Source organism: Gopherus evgoodei, chromosome 1, assembly GCF_007399415.2.
Source record: "Gopherus evgoodei ecotype Sinaloan lineage chromosome 1, rGopEvg1_v1.p, whole genome shotgun sequence".
In the NCBI taxonomy this organism is placed as follows: Eukaryota; Metazoa; Chordata; order Testudines; family Testudinidae; genus Gopherus; species Gopherus evgoodei.
The window spans coordinates 303,321,893-303,343,608 of NC_044322.1; the positions used below are offsets into that span (position 1 = coordinate 303,321,893).

General features: G+C 43.2%; 1 protein-coding gene across 3 annotated transcripts in view; it reads left to right on the top strand.

Moving 5' to 3' along the window:
• The first annotated feature begins 5,699 nt into the window (after positions 1 to 5,699).
• Positions 5,700 to 21,716, top strand: part of GNS (glucosamine (N-acetyl)-6-sulfatase) — a 31,991-nt gene continuing 15,974 nt past the window's right edge. For 2 of the 3 annotated variants that reach the window (XR_003998498.1, XM_030548832.1), the window contains exons 1-6: positions 5,701 to 6,036; positions 8,023 to 8,082; positions 8,770 to 8,976; positions 9,914 to 9,979; positions 10,416 to 10,514; positions 16,488 to 16,655. Coding sequence is in view for 1 of the 3 variants with exons in the window: in XM_030548832.1 (XP_030404692.1) it covers positions 5,881 to 6,036; positions 8,023 to 8,082; positions 8,770 to 8,976; positions 9,914 to 9,979; positions 10,416 to 10,514; positions 16,488 to 16,655 (756 nt within the window). In the remaining 2 variants the exon portion in view is untranslated. Of the gene's footprint in view, positions 6,037 to 8,022; positions 8,083 to 8,769; positions 8,977 to 9,913; positions 9,980 to 10,415; positions 10,515 to 16,487; positions 16,656 to 21,716 lie in introns of all 3 variants that reach the window. The other variant, XR_003998497.1, reaches the window with a different exon arrangement.

The following is a 21,716-nucleotide window of genomic DNA, read 5'->3' on the forward strand; positions in this document are numbered from 1 at the left end:
ATGACATGACAACACAGCACCTGATTACCTTTCTTTTTTGAACAGCCTGCCAGATGTATACATTTGTGCTACTGTACCTGAGCCAGACATGAGGGGAGCAGCAAGCCATGTCCACTACTCTCTCTTTCCCTTACTCAGCAGTAGCAAGCTGCACAGATGGCATTGGCCTTTTTAACTTAATAAGTAATATTACGTTTTGTTATAATAGAAATTGTGATTATTTTCACTAGCTCTGCTATACTGGACTTCAGCATAGTGCTAACAAAGTCACTTTAAAAATTCTCTGTGTAGTATATTTCTAGGCTAGGCTCCTGTATAATTTTCTCAGTTCATAAGCTGCAGACTCACAAGACTGCACCTACATTTCATCCAGTCCTCAACTCTGCCTAGTCATTCATCCAAGTTATTGTTTTTCACAGTTAACAAAACAATTTTATTTTCAAAAGAAAGCAAAAGTTGCTGAAGATGACCTGTTCTACTGTACAGTTGTCCCCAGGGGGGAGCCATTGTAATAGCAACCTATTCCAAGCCTAACACAGTAATAGAAAACAATGCAAGAAACTGTCTTTTATGACAAGAGATCACCCACAGCGCATTTGCCTCAGCTGTTCACAACAGCACCCACTCCATACAGTATTTTTCCAAATGTTTTTTATGTTTGGTTTAATGTATTAATTACAACATACTGTGCAGCAACCCAAAATGTCCTAAGTTGCCCGTCACAGGCATCATCTGTAAGTTCTGTGTCTATCCATATTAAATGGTTAATGAAGGTTTCTATATTAAGATGTCTCCCACCTTTGTTATATCTTCACTGTAAGATGCACTGCTGAATCTCTCATATGCTTCTTTCTTCAGTGTTGTTAGTTATCTCAAAGGCAGACCAGAGAAAGGGAAATTTACTGACAAAGTATACCAATATATTTATACTACTATAGTTGTGGTTAAGTTTAAGATTTTGTCACGGTTAATAAAATCACGGACAGGTCACAGGCATGAAACAAAAATTCACGGAAGCCCGTGACCTGTCTGTGACTTTTACTAAAAATAACCATGACAAAATGCGAAGGAGGGTCAAACACCTACTGCTGCTGCAGCTCCAGGGTTCCCAAAGTGCCTGGAGCTGCAGCTGGTGGTTTGAAGATCCAGGGTCCTCCCGCTGCCCACAATGACTGAGAGCACCAAGATCTCTCCACTGCATACAGCGGCTCAGAGCTCAGGGATCCCCTCACTGCCTGCAACAACTGGGAGCTGCAGGGACCTCTCACCATGGCTCGGAGCTCTGGGGCCAGCGGTTGGGAGCTGCGGGTGCCCAGCTGCCTGTGGTGGCTGAGAGCTCCAGGGTCCCCACTGGCTGACAGATCCAGCCCTACTGCACCATGTTACCAGATTTACCTGTTACTTTGGGGTACACTCATTTACTAGATTACTTTTCGGGGGGGTGGGGTGGGACGGTTCTGTTATTCTATTAATGTACTGCTCGTGTCACTTGTGTTTTCATATGGAGCTCTACTTCTCCCTTCTGCAAGTCCCCTCCCAATGGAGCTATCCTGCAGGACCTAGGTTCCCTCCCAATGGATCTATCCTGCAGGACCTAGGTTCCCTCCCAGTAGAGCTGTCCTGCAGGACCTTGGTTCCCTAGGGCTGGATTCCTGCAGCCCCAGAACCAGATGAACATAGAAAAACACATTAACAGAGCCAGTCTGAGTAGTCAATCAGCACTCTCAAGCTGACCCCTTATATGTCCTTGGACTCAGCGGACTGTGTCAAGCAGCACTTTCAAGCTGCCACCTTTATATGCCCCTGGACTCGGTAGTCTGAGTCGAGCAGCATTTCCAAGCTGCCACCCTCGTATGTCACAGGCTCAGGACGTCCCTATCCCCACTTTCACGTCACAATTGTAATGGTAGTAACCCACTTGATGAGAAACCCCACAGTATTTTTGGATGCCACAGGGATCTTTAGCTTAAGTAAGAGGAGCGTTGCTGCAGAGTAAATGAGAAAGCAAAAACCACAAAAGAGTGAAGTTCAGAGGGAGAGGGAAGCAACCAGCTTAACCATAAAAATTATTTATTGAATAATAGTGATAACCACACAAGGAGAGTCGAAACAAACAATTGTTACATTATTAAAGATCACAAAAGTCATATATAGACAACTATACCTGATCAAACAAATGAGGGTTAGAAAGTTATACCTGAGGTAGAAAAGAAAACAGAGAGAGAGAGAGAGAGATGGGGATCTCACCATTCCCCATGAAGCTTGGACTGGTCGGGGTTCCCAGGTGATGATGGTAGCTGAGGGTCCTGAGTGCTGGAGACAGGCAGAGCCCCCAGCACGATCAGTCAGGAGAAGATGAAATCCCAGTGGAACTGATGCAGAGTTTGGATCCATGCATCAGAACACTTACTTGAGCGTGTGTAGGGTTTTTTTTTGTAGGGAAACAACAATGGTTCAAGGGAGAACACTAGATTTGTTTATGGGTAAACTGATGACTCAAGGGTTTTCTTTAGGTTAGACAATAGGAGCTGATCACTACCAGCAATGGGTGGTGTTCCTTCCAGGGAGCTCACAATGCAGTTAGGCTGCTTCAGTATTTTGGATATCAAGCAAGGATTCATCAATAGAATTGGCCTGATAACTGCTGAGCTGGGTGTGTGTAGAGATGTAGGTTCATTAACACTTCGGGAAGAGCTCCCCCATGACGCAATGCTTCCCAACTTTTCTGGTCCCAGAGTTCAGTGTGGTTCTTTCCTTGTAATCTCTGTTCTCCATTCTGTATGCTAATAGACAGTGCTGGCTCCACGCACCAGTGGAGGAAGCATGTGCCTGGGTGGCACATGCTAAGGGTCGGCATTCTGTGCATTCTGGGGGCAGCACAGTCTGGGCGGCTTTTTTTTTTTTTTTTTTTTTTTTTTTTTTTTGCTTGTGGCGGCAAAAATGGTAGAGCCATCCCTGCTAATGGAGATGCCTCCCTGTCCCATCTTTGATGCAGATGGGGCGAGGGGAGTTGCCTGAATCCTGTCACCCTTATAAGGAGGGGTCTAGGTGTGTCTCCCACTGCCCTTCACTGCAAGTCTTTTCTCTGATCGGTTTTGGTTCAAGCAGAGGCTGCGGGGAGGGGGTGTCCTTCATGAGTCAGACAGGCTGGATACTGTGCCCTGGTTCCCCAAGAACACAGAGCTGACTGCTATCACCCGGGGCTGAAGTGGAAAATGTCATGGAGGCTCTGCAGATTCTGTGACTTCTATGACCTCTGTGACATAATCTTAGCCTTAGTTATGGTTATTCTGAAATAAGAGTGTCTACAAGAAGAATTATACTGGTATATCTATAATGATATAATTATCCTGGTACACCAGGATACCAGTATAATTATGCCATTAGATTTCTGCATGTAGACATGCCCTTAGTCTTTGAACCTGTGCCAGCTCCCATTGAAGTCAACAGGATTTTTGCCAGTGACTTCCTTCAATGGGTTGTTTGTAGTGCTGTTGTAGCAGTCTTGGTCCCAGGATATTAGCGAGACAAGATGGGTGGGTAATATTATTGGACCAACTTCAAGTTGGTGAAAGAGACAAGCTTTAGAGCTACACAGAGCTTATCTCTTTCACAGTCCAATACTATTACTTCACCCACCTTATCGCTTTCTTCAGTTGGGGCAGAATTAGGAGCTATATACATCCACTTTTCCACCTTCACTTTGAAAAAACACTATCACTAGATATCATGAACAGCCCTTTCAACTCACTTGCATTTAGTGGGATCCCAAATAGTCACCCTCACACTCAAACAATACCTATCACCATAAGACCTAATTCTATATGCGGGAATCTCACGTGGCATCCTATTTAGAATTCCTCAGGGAGGATAAGCGGTTGTTGATACATCATAACCCTCTGGATCATCTTTGAAAAGAGGGTTGTTAGCATTACCTGTTACCGAAAGGAATTTTGCAGCAGCATGTACACATGTACAAAAAAGAGCTACCAAGACAAAACACTACATTGTGTATCACGTGACAGATGTTAGTTATATTGCTTAATGCACTAGTGGAAAGTGTTCAGATACTTCTGTCATCAGAGACAAATAAAAAACAGAGTAGAATAGAATAACAAGCACAAACCTCATAAATATGATATTAGAAGTTCATTTAGTGGAGCTGGTTTCTTTTAAAGGACACCTTTTGGTAGTATAACAAACAAAATTGAAAACAACAAGAACAAACAAAACCAACACCAAGAAGCAAAAATCAATTAACCAAAACAAATAATAAAAATAATAATCCTACCACAAACAGATTTTTTTTACCCTCAAAAGAGAAGAGCCAGAGGTTCCATGATGTCCATTAGAGACTTTGCAATTGTTATTGTTTTTAAGTGGAAGGTTCCAGATACTGCAGTGATGGGCAGCAGTATAAAACACTGAGCTAGGCACTCAGGCAGGAAGGTTTTAAAGAGGAGATGAACACCCACAGCTACTATTCACTTGAATTGGATCTGTGAGAGCTCAGCACATCTGACAAGGAGACCCAAGGTGGATACCGGGGGCCAGAGGGAGAAATCCCAGCATCCCAAGCAGGTGCGTGGTCATGGTGCCTTGTGAAAAAGACTCACTGGTTCAGCACAGGCCAGTTGCTAGCTTTACCCAGCATGCACCAGTGGGTGTATGGCTTGAAGCGTGGAGTACCAACAATGTCAAACATAGTGCTGCTGTGGGCTGTCACTGCCTCTATGGACATGCTGGACCTGCGTCCCTCACCTGGCTGTCTCCCAGCAGGGTGACACCAAATGCAGGGGCTTGATAAGCCTGCCTAACGAAGTCCCAATCTCCAGGAGCAGCACCAGGTCCGAGTAGGATGACCAGATAGCAAGTGTGAAAAATCAGGACGGGGTGGGGGTAACAGGCACATATGTAATACAAAGCCCCAAATAGCGGGACTGTCCCTATAAAATCAAGACATCTGGACACCCTAGGTCCGAAAGAGCATATGTCAGAAAACCCAGATTACACACTGTGGCTGGATGCCACCTATAAGGGGGGCAGTGAGGTGTGGTTGGGGCAGCTTGGGGTTGGGAATGAGGCACTGTAGGCTAGGGTGACCAGACAGCACATGTGAAAAATCGGGATGGGGTGGGGGGTAATAGGACTCTATATAAGAAAAAGACCCAAAAATAGGGACTATCCCTATAAAATCGAGACGTCTGGTCACCCTACTGTAGGGCAGGTTGAGAGGCTGGTATGAGGCGGGAGAGGGCATGGCAGGTTGAGGGGGGTGGGAGTGACGCAAGGGAGCGGTGGCTGGCTGAGGAGGTGTAGGAGTGGGGCCAGAGCTCACTGAGGGGATGGGAGTGAGGTGGGGGTGAGGCAGCTTGAGGGAGTAGGAGTGGTCTGAGGAGATGGGAATGAGGCTGAGGGCGGAGCTGGCTGAGGGGGGTGGGAGTGAGGTGGGGGTGAGGCAGCTTGAGGGAGTAGGAGTGGTCCGAGGAGAGGGGAATGAGGCTGAGGGCGGAGCTGGCTGAGGGGGTGGGAGTGAGGTGGGGGAAGGGCTGGCTGAGAAGATAGGAGTGAGTCAGGGGCGGGGCTGGCTCAGAAGGTGGGGGCGGGGCTGGTTGACGGAGGTACAGTGGACTGTCCGAGGAGAGGGGAATGAAGCTGAGGGCGGAGCTAGCTGAGAGGGGTGGGAGCGAGGCTGGGGCTGGAGTAGGTTGCTTCCCTCGCGGTCAAGGCCGCTGCTGAAGCCGGGGCGGTCACGTGACAGCCTGCTGCTCTCCCTGGTCATATGCCGAGGGCGGGGCGCCGCTCGGATCGGTTTCGTTCTGCGCTCGCCTGGGATCGCGCCGGGACGGAGGCTGCCGTGGTGCGCTCGGGTCCTGTGCGATGTCTCCCGCGGTGCAGGGGCTGGCGCTGGCCGCGCTGCTGCTGCTGCTGAGCCGCGATTGGGGCTGCGCGCAGGCGGCCGGGACCAGCGGGACGCGGAAGCCCAGCGTGGTGCTGATTCTCACCGATGACCAGGATGTCTGCCTGGGCGGCATGGTAACCTGCTCTCCCTAGCGCCCGGCCTCCTTCCTGGGCTGGAGGGGGCCTGTGTCCCCGTTGCGGGGTCTGCCCCCTGCCCAGGGTGGTCCTGCCTCCGGCTGTGTCACGCGTGGGCCTCGCGGTGCCGGGCGCAGGCAGCGCCGCGCTCGAGCCCGCGGGGCGCGGCGGCGTTTGCTCCTGGCCTGACCCGGCTCGCAGTGAGGGGCGGGGCTGTGCAAGGGGGGCTCCGGTGGGGCAGACGCCCCCGGCAGTTACCTCGCCGCGCCCAGGGCCGCTCATCCCCGCTTGGCAGTGGGGACCCTGAATCTTGGCAGAGGGAAAAGCGCCTTGAGCCCAGACACTTTGAAGGGGAGTATCTGGCTGGTGTTTGGAACAACAGGTGTTTGGAAGCTGTCGTGCAGCTTCCCTCTGGTGTGTGTCTGGGCCGGGATGTCGCCTCTCACGCAAGGAAACAGTGTGCGCTGGCTGACCGGGGGCTCGTTGTTAGTGCAGCGTCCCTGACAGATCGGATGGTATTGGGCTTGTTTGCCGCTTTATTAGACAGGCTGAGTGTCAGCTCACCTCTAGAAAGTCCATAGCATCAGCTAGGATGGTGTGTAAATGGAAATGGCTTTTTAATTCTGCCGGTGCCTTTCTGAGACCCCGCTTCTTTGGATTATTGCAAGCGGGACTTCATGGGAGTTTAATTTGTAGGGCAAATATTGAGACACAATTATCAGGCAACATATTGCATTTTAGGGTGCAAGTTCTGCACTGTTTCCCAAGAACATGAGGTAAAAGCATATATAATATGCCTTTTGGGAAGTGAACTAGTGCATTCAGAACTTCACACTTAGTTATCCATATTAAAGAGAGAGGTAATGACAAAATTCTCACAGTGCTTTGGACTAAACACTCTAAAAAAATCCTGGTCTTTTCATATTTTATTCTTCCTGTTTGCCCTTCACACTAGTTGAGCAATGAAGAAAATCATTTCTCTCTTCCTAGTCCACAGTTCTAGATGTTAATGGCAGAGGTAGTTTGAGTTTATCTTTCTTATTGTGCTGGGAATGAATTCTTGACCAAGACTGACAGTGTTCTGTTAAGTCTGGCACTCGCTCTAGTATATGTGTTCACTTTTCCTCACACCCTGAAGTAACAGGTCTTCATCAGTCCAGAATGTTAGGATTTGCAGATGACTGTCTTTAACTGGCCAGCATCAACGCACATGTGGTTTGCTATATGCATAGTGTTTATTACATCAGGATCACTTAATTAACCTATCTGTAGTAGTTTTTCACTTGGGATGTTGAGTGCTTCATTAAAACAGAAATCGGTCCTGTGACTTGACAGATTCCACAAATTAAACAATGAATGTTCCTTCCTTAGAGCACTTTTCTTTCAAACATCCCAAAAAGGCTCATTTTACTGTAGTCTTTAAATTCTACTTGCCCAGGGTGAGTACCTGTTTTTAATAGAGTAAAATATTAGAGTTTTCATTACCGTGAGGGTGGGAAAGTAAATCTTATGCCTGGGCTACTTAGTTTTAATGACCATTTTGAAAGATTGTTTCACTAACCATGTATGAGGAATCAAGTCACACTATGAGATTGTAGCAGTCTGGCTCCAGGATGAAAAGGGTCATTTTAAGAAAAACAAAACACCATTTTCTGGGTAGAAAATGATGTCTGATTGATCCATTTGAATGAAGAAACATTGGGTAGAATGTAATATCTTAAAAGGAGAATTCTGTCAAAATTGCATAAAGTAAATTAAGAATTTTGATAACTTTAGACTTGCATTTTAGATGTAGGCTTTGAAGTTTCACTGCAAAGAAATGGAGGCATTGATTTGGTCTAGCCAATCCTTAAATACTGTGGTGATTGGTACTCTATAAATGCCTCCCATGAAAATCAACTTAAGGTTGCCAGTTTAGACAGCACACTAGCATTTCAGTATGCAGATATTTTTAGCTCGTTGTACTAGTTACTACCTCTGTTACAGACGCCGCTAAAGAAGACCAGTGCCCTTATTGCAGAGATGGGGATAAGCTTCTCAAATGCAGTAAGTGGTGACATTGACTTCTGTAACCTTCAGTGGCATGTATTTATTGAAGCTATTGTTATTTAAATACCCATGGTTGTAATGGTATAACAGATGTAATCTCTAATTTAGCTCTGAAATAGGTTTAGTTTCAACTTTTTAAATATGGAGAATACAAGGGGGCAGATTAATTTCTGTGGTAAGGTATAGATCGGACCCAAGATTACTTTCTGTGCCTGGGATGGGACATTTCAGAACACTTAATTTAATGAATATTATTAGAAAATGAAAGTTTTGGCTATAAACTAATAAGGAAATCTTTCAAAGATTTGGCTTTATACAGGTTTGAAAATTGACTAATGGTTCCCCATTCTTCTTTACTGGAATTGTTACAGTAAGTAGTAGTAGTATTTAAATAACTGTTCATTCTCAAATAACTGGTACTTTTTGCTGCGTGTATAGCATGCATTTTCTAAATTGTAAACTCTACAGAAAATATAAACCCGATCCCAGGTGCAACCTCTAATTGATAAAAATATTTGAGTTGTAGTTCTATATGCCTAAATAAATGCGAGTAATCTGATCTTTGTGATGTGAGTGACTTATTTGCATATCTTTTAATGTGTTTTGCTATTGGCTAAAAACTAGATTTTTTTTTCCCCCCAAAGAGTCAATTTACAATGTGTATTTTTTCATTCTGTGTTCTAGTATGTGCCCAGTGCATTGTGCTGTCCCAGCAGAGCTAGCATCTTAACAGGGAAGTACCCACATAATCATCATGTTGTCAATAACACTCTGGAGGGAAACTGCAGCAGCAAATCATGGCAGAAAATACAGGAACCATATACCTTCCCAGCTCTCCTCAAGTCCATGTGTGGCTATCAAACATTCTTTGCTGGGAAGTATTTAAATGAGGTATATCTTACTCATATTTGCCGTGACACAGCTGAATTGCCTGTACTGAAAGTAACTTTGTGAAATAAAGTCTTAATCCTTATTTCAGTAGATAAAATAAACCCCCATAATATTTAAAATCCTACTGTTTAGATGAAAAGTTCCTTCTCAGAATTATTAAAGGAATGGAGGAAATAAGACATGCAACCTAACTTTTCTCAACTTAGTTTGGCCAAAGTATCAGCATCCATTTAACTGGTGGTCTTGAGAGTCAAGTATCAGAGGGGTAGCTGTGTTAGTCTGGATCTGTAAAAAGCGACAGAGTCCTGTGGCACCTTATAGACTAACAGACATATTGAGAGAGTCAGTAGTTCAGTCCTCTACTTCAGGAGTACTAGAATTTGAGGATTATATTTGGGAAAGGGATGTGGGACTGGACTTCTGTAGATGGGCGGGGGGGAGTGGAAAACCCAGCACATGCCCTACCATAGACACCACATGATCCAGGAGGTTCTGGCAAGGGAGAGAAGAAAAGATTTCAAATCCCCTACTGATGATACATCTGCGGGTTGGGGAGGGAATTGTTAATTGTATACAATTTAATTTTTCCTTTTAAAAAACTACATACAAACACTTAATTAAAAGAACATTTTGCAAAGTCGAGCATTCAGAAGTTAGGCAATAACAGATTTAAGGTTGCCCCACTATGTGTATGCATTTAATAGTCTTTAATATGACGATATACTATATTTTCTGCAGGACTCCTGTATAGTTTGGTGCACGGGTTGGATGTACAAGGGGATAGGATTAATGTTACATGAGCAACTGTAAATCTGGTATTGCTTGACCTTGCAACCTTTTAATGTAGGAGGATTTGTATGTTGTACAAGTCAGTGTGTATCTGTGACATCTGAGACTGTGCTGGGTCACTTTACCTTTTTTTTCCCCTCTTTTTCAGTATGGAGCAGAAGATGCAGGGGGAATAGGCCACGTTCCTCCTGGATGGAGTTTTTGGTATGCTTTGGTATGTGACAGCTCCTATTAAATACCTAGTTGTAGATATTTTACGAAAGTAAATCTAGCTTAATTGTGCTGAATCTAAGAACCAGTCTGCTTTATTTGCATGCTTCTGTTAACTAAAAGAGGAAATTCCCTTCCTTCATAGTGTGTTGCATTTTCTCAGCTTTGTTTGGAGGCTGTTGATGAGGAGGTATTTCTAATGAAGAGAAGTATCTGAAAATCTGATTTCAACAAAGAAAAACTTGCCATTATTATAGTATAGAATCACTTTGGTTTTACAAAAAGCAAAGCTTGTAGGCCTTTTGTAGTGCACATACTACAAATACTTAAATAGGACAAATTAATAAAATCAGGCTTAACAAATATTTGCTGACAAGTGGTCAATGAAATAGTAGATTCTTGTCTTTTTATGTAAGTGATATCTTTTTCTTCTCTCATAGGAAAAAAATTCAAAGTACTATAATTACACTCTTTCAGTAAATGGAAAAGCACAAAGGCATGGTGAAAACTACAGTGCAGATTACCTGACCGATGTACTGGTAAGAAACATCACAACAGCTGTATTACTGTTCCATTTGTGACCAAACACTACTTTTTGCCTAGTTGTGTTACTGAATGGATATTGCCTAATCTTGGTGTTGTCTTTACTTCAGGCTAACCAGTGGAGCCAGATTCTAGCTCTACTTAAGGAGGGCAAGGTTGTATATGCAAATATAGGAAAATGAAATTGTTAGATAGCTGTTAGCCAAGGGCTAGATCTGGAGGTGAACACTGACTTCAGTGGTAGTTCAGGGTGCTTGACCAAAATGTTGTTGATTGATAGGTCACAGACTTCCATTTAGAACAAGTGCCAACCTGTGAAATGGCAATTTGGCGTAAGACCTAGGAGGATGTGCTTCACGTCAGCAAACTGTTGTTGTAATTGAGTTACAACTAGCTCTCATTTGTTTTTAGATGTTACATTATGTCTATCTTTGTGATTTTGAGAGACCTCTGTTAACATAAGAACTTAAGAATGGCCATCTTGGGTGAAACCAATAGTCCATCTAGCCCAGTACCCTGTCTTCAGGCAGTTGCCAATTCCAGATGCTTCAAAGGGAATGAACAGAACAGGGCGCAGGGGTGGCCAAGAACAGGGCAGGGGTGGCCAACCTGAGCCTGAGAAGGAGCCACAGGTTAGCTGTGTACATTGCCAAAAAGCCACAGTAATACATCAGCAGCCCCCACAGCATCTTTCCCCCCACCCAGCACCTCGCAGCCCTGCTGATCAGTGGTTTTGTGGCATGCAGGAGGCTGGGGCGGGGGGAAGCAAGGGCACAGCAGGGGAGAGCTCAGGGAGGGGTGGAGTGAGGGCAGAGCCAGGGGTTGAGCAGTGAGCACCCCTCCCCCCCAGCACACTGGAAGGTTGGTGCCTATGTCTCCATCTCTGGTGTCTGCGCCTATACAAGGAGCCACATATTAACATCTGAAGAGCTGCATGTGGCTCTGGAGCCACAGGCTGGCCAAACCTGAAACAGGGCAATGATCAAGTGATCCTTCTCCCGTCAGCTAGTCCCAGCATCTGGCAGTCAGAGGCTTTGGGACACCCAGAGCATGGAGGTGTATCCCTGACCATCTTGGCTTATAGCCATTGATGAACCTGTTCTTTGTGAACTTATCTAATGCTTTTTTTGCCCCAGGTATACTTTTTGGCCTTCACAGCATCCCCTGGCAACAAGTTCCACAGGTTGACTGTGCATTGTGTGAAGAAGGACTTTCTTTTGTTTGTTTTAAACCTTCTGCCTATCAATTTGATGGGTGACCCCTGGTTCTTGTGTAGTATGAAGGAGTAAACAATACTTCCTTAATCACTTTCTCCACATCATTTATGATTTTATAGACCTCTATCATATCTGCCCCTTAGTTATTTCTTTTCCAAGTTGAACAGTCCTAGTCTTTTTAATCTCTCCTTATAGGGAAGCTGTCCCATACCTTTAATCATTTTTGCTGCCATTCTCTGTACCTTCTCTGTTTCTTAGATCTATCTTTTTTCGAGATGGGGTGAGCAGAACTGCACAGAGTATTCAAAGTGGGGTTCATCATGGATTTATATAAGGGCATTATGATATTTGCTATGTAATTATCTGTCCCTTTCCTAATGGATCCTGACTTTGTTAGCTTTTTGACTGCCACTGCACACTGAGCAGATGTTTTCATAGGACAATCCACAATGACTCCAAGATCTTTCTTGAGTGGTAACATCTAATTTAGACTCCATTTTGTATGTACAGCTGGGATTATGTTTTCCAATATGTATTACTTCTCATTTATCAACACTGAATTTCATCTGCCATTTTGTTGCCCAGACACCCAGTTTTTGAAATCTCTTTGTAACCCTTCCCTATCTGATATGGTCTTTACTATCTTGGGTAATTTTGTATCATCTACAATCATTGACACCTCACTGTTTACCCCTTTTTCCAGATCATTTATGAATATGTTGAACAGCACTGGTCCCAGTACAGATCTTTGAGGGAGACTGGTATTTGCCTCTCTCCATTCTGAAAACTGACTACTTGTTCCTACCCTGTTTCCTTTCTTTTAACCAATTACTGATCCTTGAGAGGACCTTCCTTCTTATCCCATAACTGCTTAGTTGGCTTAAGAGCCTTTGGTGAGGGACCTTGTCAAAGGCTTTCTGAAAGGCTATTTCCACTGAATTACCCTTGTTCACATGTTTGTTTGACCCCCTCAAAGAATTCTAAGAGATTGGTGAGGCAGGACAAAAGCCCTGTTGACTCTTCCCCCCAATAGGTTAACACAATTTATGTGTCTAATAAGTCTGTTCCTTTCTGTAGTTTCAACCATTTGCTTGGTACTGAAATTAGGCTTTCCAGCCTGAAATTGCCAGGATCGCCTCTGGAGCCTTTTTAAAAAATTGGCATCACATTGGCTATCCTCCAGTCATTTGGTACAGAGGCTGATTTAAGTATTAAGTTACATACCACAGTTATTAGTTCTGCAGTTCCATATTTGAGTTCCTTCAGAACTCTTGGGTGAATACCATCTGGTCCTGGTGACTTATTATGGTTTAATGTATCAGTTTGATCCAAGATGATTCAGTTATGGGAATCTCCCTTATATCCTCTACAGTGAAGACAGAGGCAAAGAATTCGTTTAGCTTTTCTGTAATGACCTTGTCTTCCTTGAGTGCTCTTTAGCATTTTGATCATCCAGTGGCCCCACTGACTGTTTGGCAGGCTTCCTGCTTCTGATGTACAGTAGAACCTCAGAGTTACAGATACCTCAGGAATGGAGGTTGTCCATAACTCTGAAATGTTTGTAGCTCTGAACAAAGCACGGTTCAGGCTCCAGATCCAGCAGCTCACACTCCAAGCTAGGATTCAGCAGCAGCTGAGCAACCTAATCAGCCCCAGCGGGGGGAGGAGGGGGCGTGTGTGTGAGAAAACAGCATGGTCCCTTCCCAGCCAGGAGAATGGGGGTAAAAACAATGCGTCCCCCTCTTGGCCGGGGAGGGGGAGGAAAAACCACGTCCCCCTCCTGGGGGTGTGTGCAAGCTGCACAGACCCCAGCGTTGCTCCTGCTCCACTGTCTCTGGCTGCGTTGGCCTGGCAGCTCCAGCATCTTGCTGTAAGTGGTTGTCTGTGAGGTGGGGTGGGGGTAGCTGCCCAGATGTGCTACTGTTAAGATGAAATACAGGCACAGTACAGTACTTGCTCTTTTTTATTAATCTCTGCTGCTGCCTGAGTGGTTACCCTGGTGTTCGTGTCTTTTTTGAGATTCTACTGTACTGGGGGCGGTTGTGGGGGGGATTGTTTGTCTTTTGCTGGTTTTCTCTTCAGATTTTTTGGCATACCAAATTATACTTTTACACTTGACTTGCCAGAGTTTATGCTCCTTTCTATTTTCATGGTTGGGATTTGACTTCCAATTTTTTAAAGGCTGCCTTTTTGCATCTAACTGCCTCTTTTATTCTATTTAGCCATGGTGACATTTTAGTCCTTGTATTGTTTTTTTTTTAATTTGGGATATACATTTAATTTGAGCCTCTGTTGTGATGTTTTTACAACTTTCCGTTTAGAGATTTTACTCTTGTGACTGTTTTAATTTCCATTTAACTAGCTTCCTCATTTTGTGTGGTTCCCCTTTCTGAAGTTAAATGCTACTGTGGTGGGCTTCTTTGCTATTTCACCACCACCACCATAAGGATATTAAATTTAATTATATTATGGTCGCTATTGCTGAGCTGTTCTGTTGTTTTCACCTCTTTGACCAGGCCCTGTGTTTGACTTAGGGCTAAATTAAGAGTTGCCTCTCCCCTTGTGGGTTCCAGGACTAGCTGCTCCAAGAAGCAGTCATTAACAGTGTCTAGAAACTTTTTCTCTTCATCCCATCTCGAGGTGATGCATCCCCATATTGACTGGATACAGTTGAAATCACCCATTATTATTGAGTTTTCTGTGTTTATAACCTCTCCAATCTCTCTGGTCATTTCACAATGACCGTCACCATCCTGGTCAGGTGCTCAGTAGTATATTCCTCCTGCTATACTTTTATTATTCAAGCATGGAATTTCTGTCCATGGAGATCCTGAGGTAATTTGATTCATTTTAATTTTTTTTATTATATTTGACTCTGTGCTTTCTTTCACATGTGTGGGTGGGGGAGTGGCACTACAACCTATTCTTTCATTGCTATATATTTCATACAGTGGTAGTGCTGTGTCCCGTTGATTTGTTGTCATTCCACCAAGTTTCTGTGATGCCTATTAAATCACATAGGATCACTAACTGTCTGTGTGAGGAGAACCCTCCTGCCCTGTTATACATTCTCAGGACAGTTCTCTGTCAATACTGTTGTAAAATGCTTAGTTGTCTGCCTTTATGTGATGTAACTGAATGGGACTTTTACATTTGACTGATGCTTCAGTTCCTACCAGTACTTCATTCACCAAGGGGATAGGCAATTTAGAAATACCAAAGATACTAAAAGGGTATGGAGCATTTTACAACAGTATTGACAGAGAACTGTCCTGAGAATGTATAGCAGGGCAGGAGGGTTCTTTTCGCACAGATAGTTAATGATGCTGTGTGATTTAATGTTAAATATTTCAAATTAACCTTGTCTGGGTTAGTGATTCTGAAAAAGGCTAAGTGTTGGTGCCTGCTAGCTTGTTGCTTTTGGCCATAAAGCAGTGAGGATTCTGGATTGACAGAAAACAGCGCTTCACTACACAGACTTCTGAGGAGGTATTGACGTATTGTGAACTGCATGGAAGATGAGAATTTATTAATGTGGTCACATATAGCATCAGACTACCAAACACCAGTCTTCTGTCAATAGCTGCAGTATTTGCCTCTTTGACAGGAGTCCTGTAGGCCACTAATCTTATTCTAACTTGCTTTGAGTTCAGTAAGGCTCTATTGGGGGGTGGGAGGTGTATAGGTTTATTACCAGTGAGCCACAAAATCCATAATTGATTTTAATAGCTTCTTTCAAACGGGCAATAGACAATCTGTTTATGTAGAGTTCTTAGTCCATTGCTTCCGAGGCAGAATAGAGGTTACTGCAGAGCTGGATGACTAATCAGGCAGAAAAGGAAAAACCTGAGACTAGAACAGGGAAGAGCTGAGATGTAAGTGGTAACTGTGCACGTCCGAATATTAGTTCTAATGAATGGCAAAGGGAAGACTACAGTAGTGGGCTGAAAGGAATAGTAAGCGAGACTTGCAGTCACATGTAGGCTAAGGTGCACAGGAAGTATTAAAGATAAGACTTGAAAATGAGTGGCTTGGTGAGGGAGATCAAATGGAGCAGCACAAGTGAATGAAGCTTAAAGCTATACCCTATTGGTGCCTCTTCCCTAATCACCTCTTTAAAATAAAAAAAAAAAGAGTGGATCATTCTCAAACTAGCGCATGTTTGGAGGATGAATGTAACAAATAAGTTGGCAGCAGCAGAGCAGGGAATGAAACACTGACCAGCAGAATGACTGCCTTTTGAGGAGAACAAACTGCCAAATTCCCATCTGAAAATACATTCAGGATCTGGATCCAATGTCCCCTGAAATGTAGAAAGATTTAGGAAGGGCATGAAATGGAATTGTACTTAACAGTATGAAAAAAAAATATCAGTGAAGGCAGGGTTTGAAAGGAAGCTCTGTCAATACAAGGACTGAGTGAGATGAGAGATCTGAGTCATTCTTTACATCAAGCTTTCCAGCTCTGAATAACATGAAGGTCTGAGGCAATTGGAGGTGTGAGGGACAAAAGACATCTTAGGTTGAAATAGGATTTATAAATAACTCAGAACATTTGGGATTGATTTACCACAAGTTCTACTTCAAACAGTTGTAAAAGTGCAATCAACAAGATTGTAAAATAGTTTACAAGTGCTTCTTGTATTCATACACTTCTAGTCTTAACTTTTTTGGACAGTTTTCATAGCTTAACATGAGGGTTTGTTATGACTTATGTTGGAGAGTTTTTAAACAACTATCTTTGTGTATGCAGGCTAATATGTCCTTGGATTTCTTGGAATATAAATCTAACTTTGAACCATTCTTCATGATGATCTCCACTCCAGCACCACACTCTCCGTGGATACCTGCTCCTCAATATAAAAAGAGTTTCCAGAATGTCAGTGCACCAAGAAATGGCAATTTTAACATTCATGGAAAGGTAAGATGATTTGCAAGAATCCAAACAGATTACTACATTAATTGGTGGAAATAGTCAGACAGTGGGTCTGACTTAGATGTGTAACTCTGAAGTTTAAGTGGTGAGAAGAATGGGTTAATGTTGTTCTATTGCTCATCTGATTCTAGCATCACATTTTTAAAGGATTGTGATCTTAATCTTTCAACTCTTATGTAAAACATCTGATGTCGACATCTGAGATTAAGATCACAATCATTTTAAAAACTTGATTTTTCTAACCCTGTTGGTGATAGGAGACTGGCTATCCTGACCTTCAATAATAAACACCTGTTGCTACGGACTTGTATTTCCAGATTCAAGAGCTTAATGTTTCTTTCAATTTTGGAGTGAATGTATTCAATAAGATAGAAATTATGATTGATACTAAGTTTATTGATGTTTTACCTTCAGCTTCCAAACCATTAAGAACTTTATTCTGCCAGAATATCTTGCACTCACGTGCATAAACTCTGATGTGCTTCCATAATCCGCCAATTTGTTCAGCTAGAGTGCCACCTTTAAATAGATTTCACACAGAATGAAGAGGAAAATGCCTTAAGTTGCTCTGTCAAGTGGCCAGTGGAGATGGGTGCTGATGGGCACTGCTCTTTCTACCAAAGAGACTCAGATCACTCCCTTTTTAATGGAAAACATTACCAGTCATCAATTTTACCAAACTAATTAGAAGACCTCTTGGTTAAATCATGAATCATGAGGTCCCAATGCCACCAAGTGCTGTTGACATCAAGTTTTATCATCTCTTCAGTAGACATGGTGGCACCATCCAGGTGTCAGCAGATGAAGTTAATGTAAATGAGAAGCAGTTGTCTTGGTAGAGTCAAACTTAAACCAGTGGTAAGACAGAAGCACTCGAAGGAAGTAGCTGGGCAATGACCTGACCTTTAATATTTGCCTTTCAGTTATCAAGGTAGTTTGCAGTCTTGGGTCAGACTCGCTGAATTAGTATCTGTTTTATAAAACACATGGATAATGAGTGGGACAAGATACGTTCGCTTTAGCTAGGAGATTGTAGCCATTCTTAGCTGAAAAGCCAGCCACAGTAATTCACGTGGTCAGCTCCGTACTTGATACTTGCAGTTTGCTCTACCTGTGGCTGAAGAAGACCATAAAAACTGCAGTTAGTAAGACATGCTGATGCCTTCTTGAGGCTGTGTTTGGACCAAGATGTACATTCAGCTGTGATTTGGTTCAAAATCCCAGTCCAAATCTTGAAGACCCTTAGTGGGCTATATGGAATCTCAGACTTTCTCACTGTTTGCAACCCAGTGACATCTGTGTGCGTTGGGGCTATTGTGACTACTGAAGCATGGGAGCAAAAGGCAAAGGGCTCTAGATCATGGAACTCTACTAGAAGGGGTTAAAATGACTCCAAGCTTAACTGCTCAGAGCATGATGTACCACCCAGTTTTTTGCAAGTCCTTTGATAATGATGGGACATGAATAGAAAGAGGGAAGACAGTGTCTAAACCAGGCAATAGGAAGCAGAATCACCTTTTTTCCATAAAAGGATCCTTAGTTTTATCTGGGATTTAGGTACTACAGTGGTTGTGGGCTTTAAAAATAGAAAGCTAGAAGTAGTTATTTGGTCAGCAACCGGCTAAAATTGCAATGCTGATTAGCTAATAGTGTGGGAGTTGCCCTTAATGCAGAGCAAAGGCAAAAACCTCTGCACTTGACTGCATAGCAGTGCAATGCACAAGGAAAACCATAGTGCTTACAGCACTTATTCAGTCTATAGATATTGAGGATTCTGCAACAGGGGAAGAAAGAAGGAAATGTTAGGCCATGTCTATATGTACACCGCTGCAGCGGTGCAGCTGTATCAGTACAGCTGAGCCATGGCAGTGTCTGGTGAAGACACTATGCCAATGGGGGAGAGCTCTCCCATCAGCATAAAAAACCTACTTCTGTGAGCAGCATAAGCTATGCTAGTGGGAGAAGTTCTCCCACTGACATAGTACTGTGCACATGAGTGCTTATGCCAGTGTAACTTACGTTGCTTGGGGTGGGGGGAATATTCAAATCCCCGAGGGACATACATTTTGCCAACATAGACTGTAGTGTAGACATAGCCCTAGTCCCAGCTAGAGACTGAAATGAAACAGCTACATATGGTCCTCAACAATCAAATGCATGTTGACAGAATTGTAATAGGTGAGACTGTTCCTTTAATTTGCAACAGGGTGTTGTAATGAGTCCTTGTGGACCCTCCCACTCCCTCACCTTCACTATTGGTTAATCTAAACTCAGTTAAATTCAGTAATAATCTTGTAAATGTGGCCTAAATTCATAAATAGGTTGGAGAGGTAAGACTAAGAAGAGCAGAGTACTGCAGGACAAGAGGAAGACTTTCAGCTCCTCAATAAATCTTTAGGTCTCTTGGTCGAGTCTATAACTGTAGGCTGGGTATTTGGTCTTAATTATCCTAAATCAGCTTTCTTGCTTGGCTAAATCTCAAGCATTTAGGTGTTTTGTTTAAATAACAGAAAACGAACAATTGCCAAAAAGATACATGGGTGCTGCACACAATTGAACTCAGTTATAAATTGGATTCATTAGCTCTGCCCCATGCTCCAGCACCAACCCCTCCCCAGTCTGGGCAAAAATAGATAAACAGGGAATCTAAATGGTCATAAATCCTTTTGAGAGTCATGTAATTAGGAGTTCTTACAGCCTCAGATTGAGTCTAGGGGAGGAATTTGCAAAGCTGAAGTTCTACCACTGAGAAGACCCTGCTCAAGCCAAATCCAGGCTGGTGTTTAGGATAACAAGTAATCAGCTCTGCTGATCTCGGTTGCTTTACACCTCGAAACTGAAAGTGTAAACTTACACAACTTGTATACACTTGATTTTGTCTCTTTCTTTCACTTTTCATTAGTATTGGTTTCAGATAGCAAGCTTTCTTTTCAGGGCTTATTTTCTTCCTGTGTGTATAGCAACAAGCACAATTCTGACTGGAGTGTGTGGCTTACCTGTCCTAGTCAGGTTCATGATTGTTACCTCAGTTTCTCACCAAAGAAAATGGTCAGGCTGGAAGGATAATTTGGCCTTTTGGTCAAAGCAAGAAGCCTTCTCCTTCTGGGGTTAAGTCCAAATAAAAAGCTATAAAATCCTTTCACCCTGTGGCAGGGCCCTGATAGTTTCCTGCCCTAAGTGCCTGAGCTTACCTTCTCTCTTTGTACCAGGGTCTGCCTATTGTTCCTGTTGCAGGGGCTCAATAGTTTTTCCTTCAGTGCAGGGGGTTTGTGCACCATCACTCTAGATAATGTCAAAAGGCCTCAGCAGCAATCTGTTCTAAGCCCAAAAATACTCTCCTCCACTATCCTAAGGCTGTTTCTTATGTTGCTAATCTCTTAGGCCTCTTCTAGCAGTTCTCTACTACACCCTTGCAGGACTCCTTCCTGTCTTCTTGCCAAGTAGAGAATCATCACTGGTCTCAGTCCAGAGAGTCTTCCCCAGGCAACTGCTACCCTTCCCAGCCCTTTCTCCAGGCAGAGTTCTCTTCACAGTTCTCTTTCCTAGGCCGCTAAAGTGATTCCCAGGCACTTTCTGCTCCCTGTGGGTATGTCTACACTGCATCTGGTAGTGAGCCTCAGTCTTGTGCTAGTGCTAAAAATAGCCTGGAGTAGGTTTGGGCTTAAGAGTCCAAGCTCCATCCTAAGCCACAATGTCTGCACAGCTATTCTTTGCATGCTAGTGCAACCCCTGCTACCAGACATCAGTGGACTCAAGCTTGGAGACTCACTTCTAGATACCATGTGAACATACACTATAGGGTCCCTCTCAAACTGAGCAGAAACTTACACAGTTCTACTGTCATAGTTCTCGAGGTACATGATCTAAGAGGAAAATTGAGTCTAACTCCCACCTGTACTTGAACTCAATGAGGGGAGAAAGACCATAACAGAAAATATGGAAATGGCAGAAATGCTTAATGACTTTTGGTTTCAGTTTTCACCAAGAAGGCTCCTGGTGACAATTGGATATCTAAAATAGTGAATGCCAGTGAAAATGAGATAGGATCAGAGTCTAAAATAAGGAAAGAACAAGTTAAAAATTACTTAGACAAGTGAGCTATCTTCAGATCACCAGGGCCTGATGAAATGCATCCTAGAATACTCAAGGAGCTGACTGAGGAGATATCTGAGCCATTAGCAATTATCTTTTGAAAAGTCATGGAAGACGGAAGACATTCCAGAAGACTGGAAAAGAGCAAGTGTAGTGCCCATCTATAAAAAGAGAAATAAAGACAACCGGGGGAATTACAGACCAGTCAGCTTAACTTCTGTACCTGGAAAGATGATGAGGCAAATAATTAAGCAATCAGTTTGCAAACTCCTAGAAGATAAAGTGATAAATAAGTCAGCATAGATTTGTCAAGAACAAATCATGTCAAACCAACCTGATGGCTTTCTTTGACAGGGTAACAAGCCTTGTGAATATGGGGGAAGCGGTAGATGTGGTATATCTTGACTTTAGTACGGCTTTTGATACTGTCTCGCATGACCTTCACATAAACAAAATAGGGAAATACAATCTAGATGGAGCTACTATAAGGTGGGTGCATAACTGGCTGGAAAATCATTCCCAGAAAGTAGTTACCAGTGATTCATAGTCATGCTGGAAAGGCATAATGAGTGGAGTCCCGCAAGGATCTGTTCTGGGTCTTGTTCTGTTTGATATCTTCATCAGTGATTTAGATAATGGCATAGAGTACACTTATAAAGTTGGCTGATGATACCAAGCTGGAAGTGATTGCAAGTGCTTTGGAGGATAGGATTAAAATTCAAAATGATCTGGACAAACTGGAGAAATGATCTGAAGGAACTAGGATGAAGTTCAAAGGACACATGCAAAGTACTCCACTTAGGAAGGAACAATCAGTTGCACACATACAAAATGCAAAATAACTTTCCTAGGAAGAAGTACTGCAGAAAGGGATCTGTGGTCATAGTGGATCACAGCCTATATATGAGTAAATAGTGTGTTACTTTTGCAAAAAAAGCGATCATCATTCTGGGA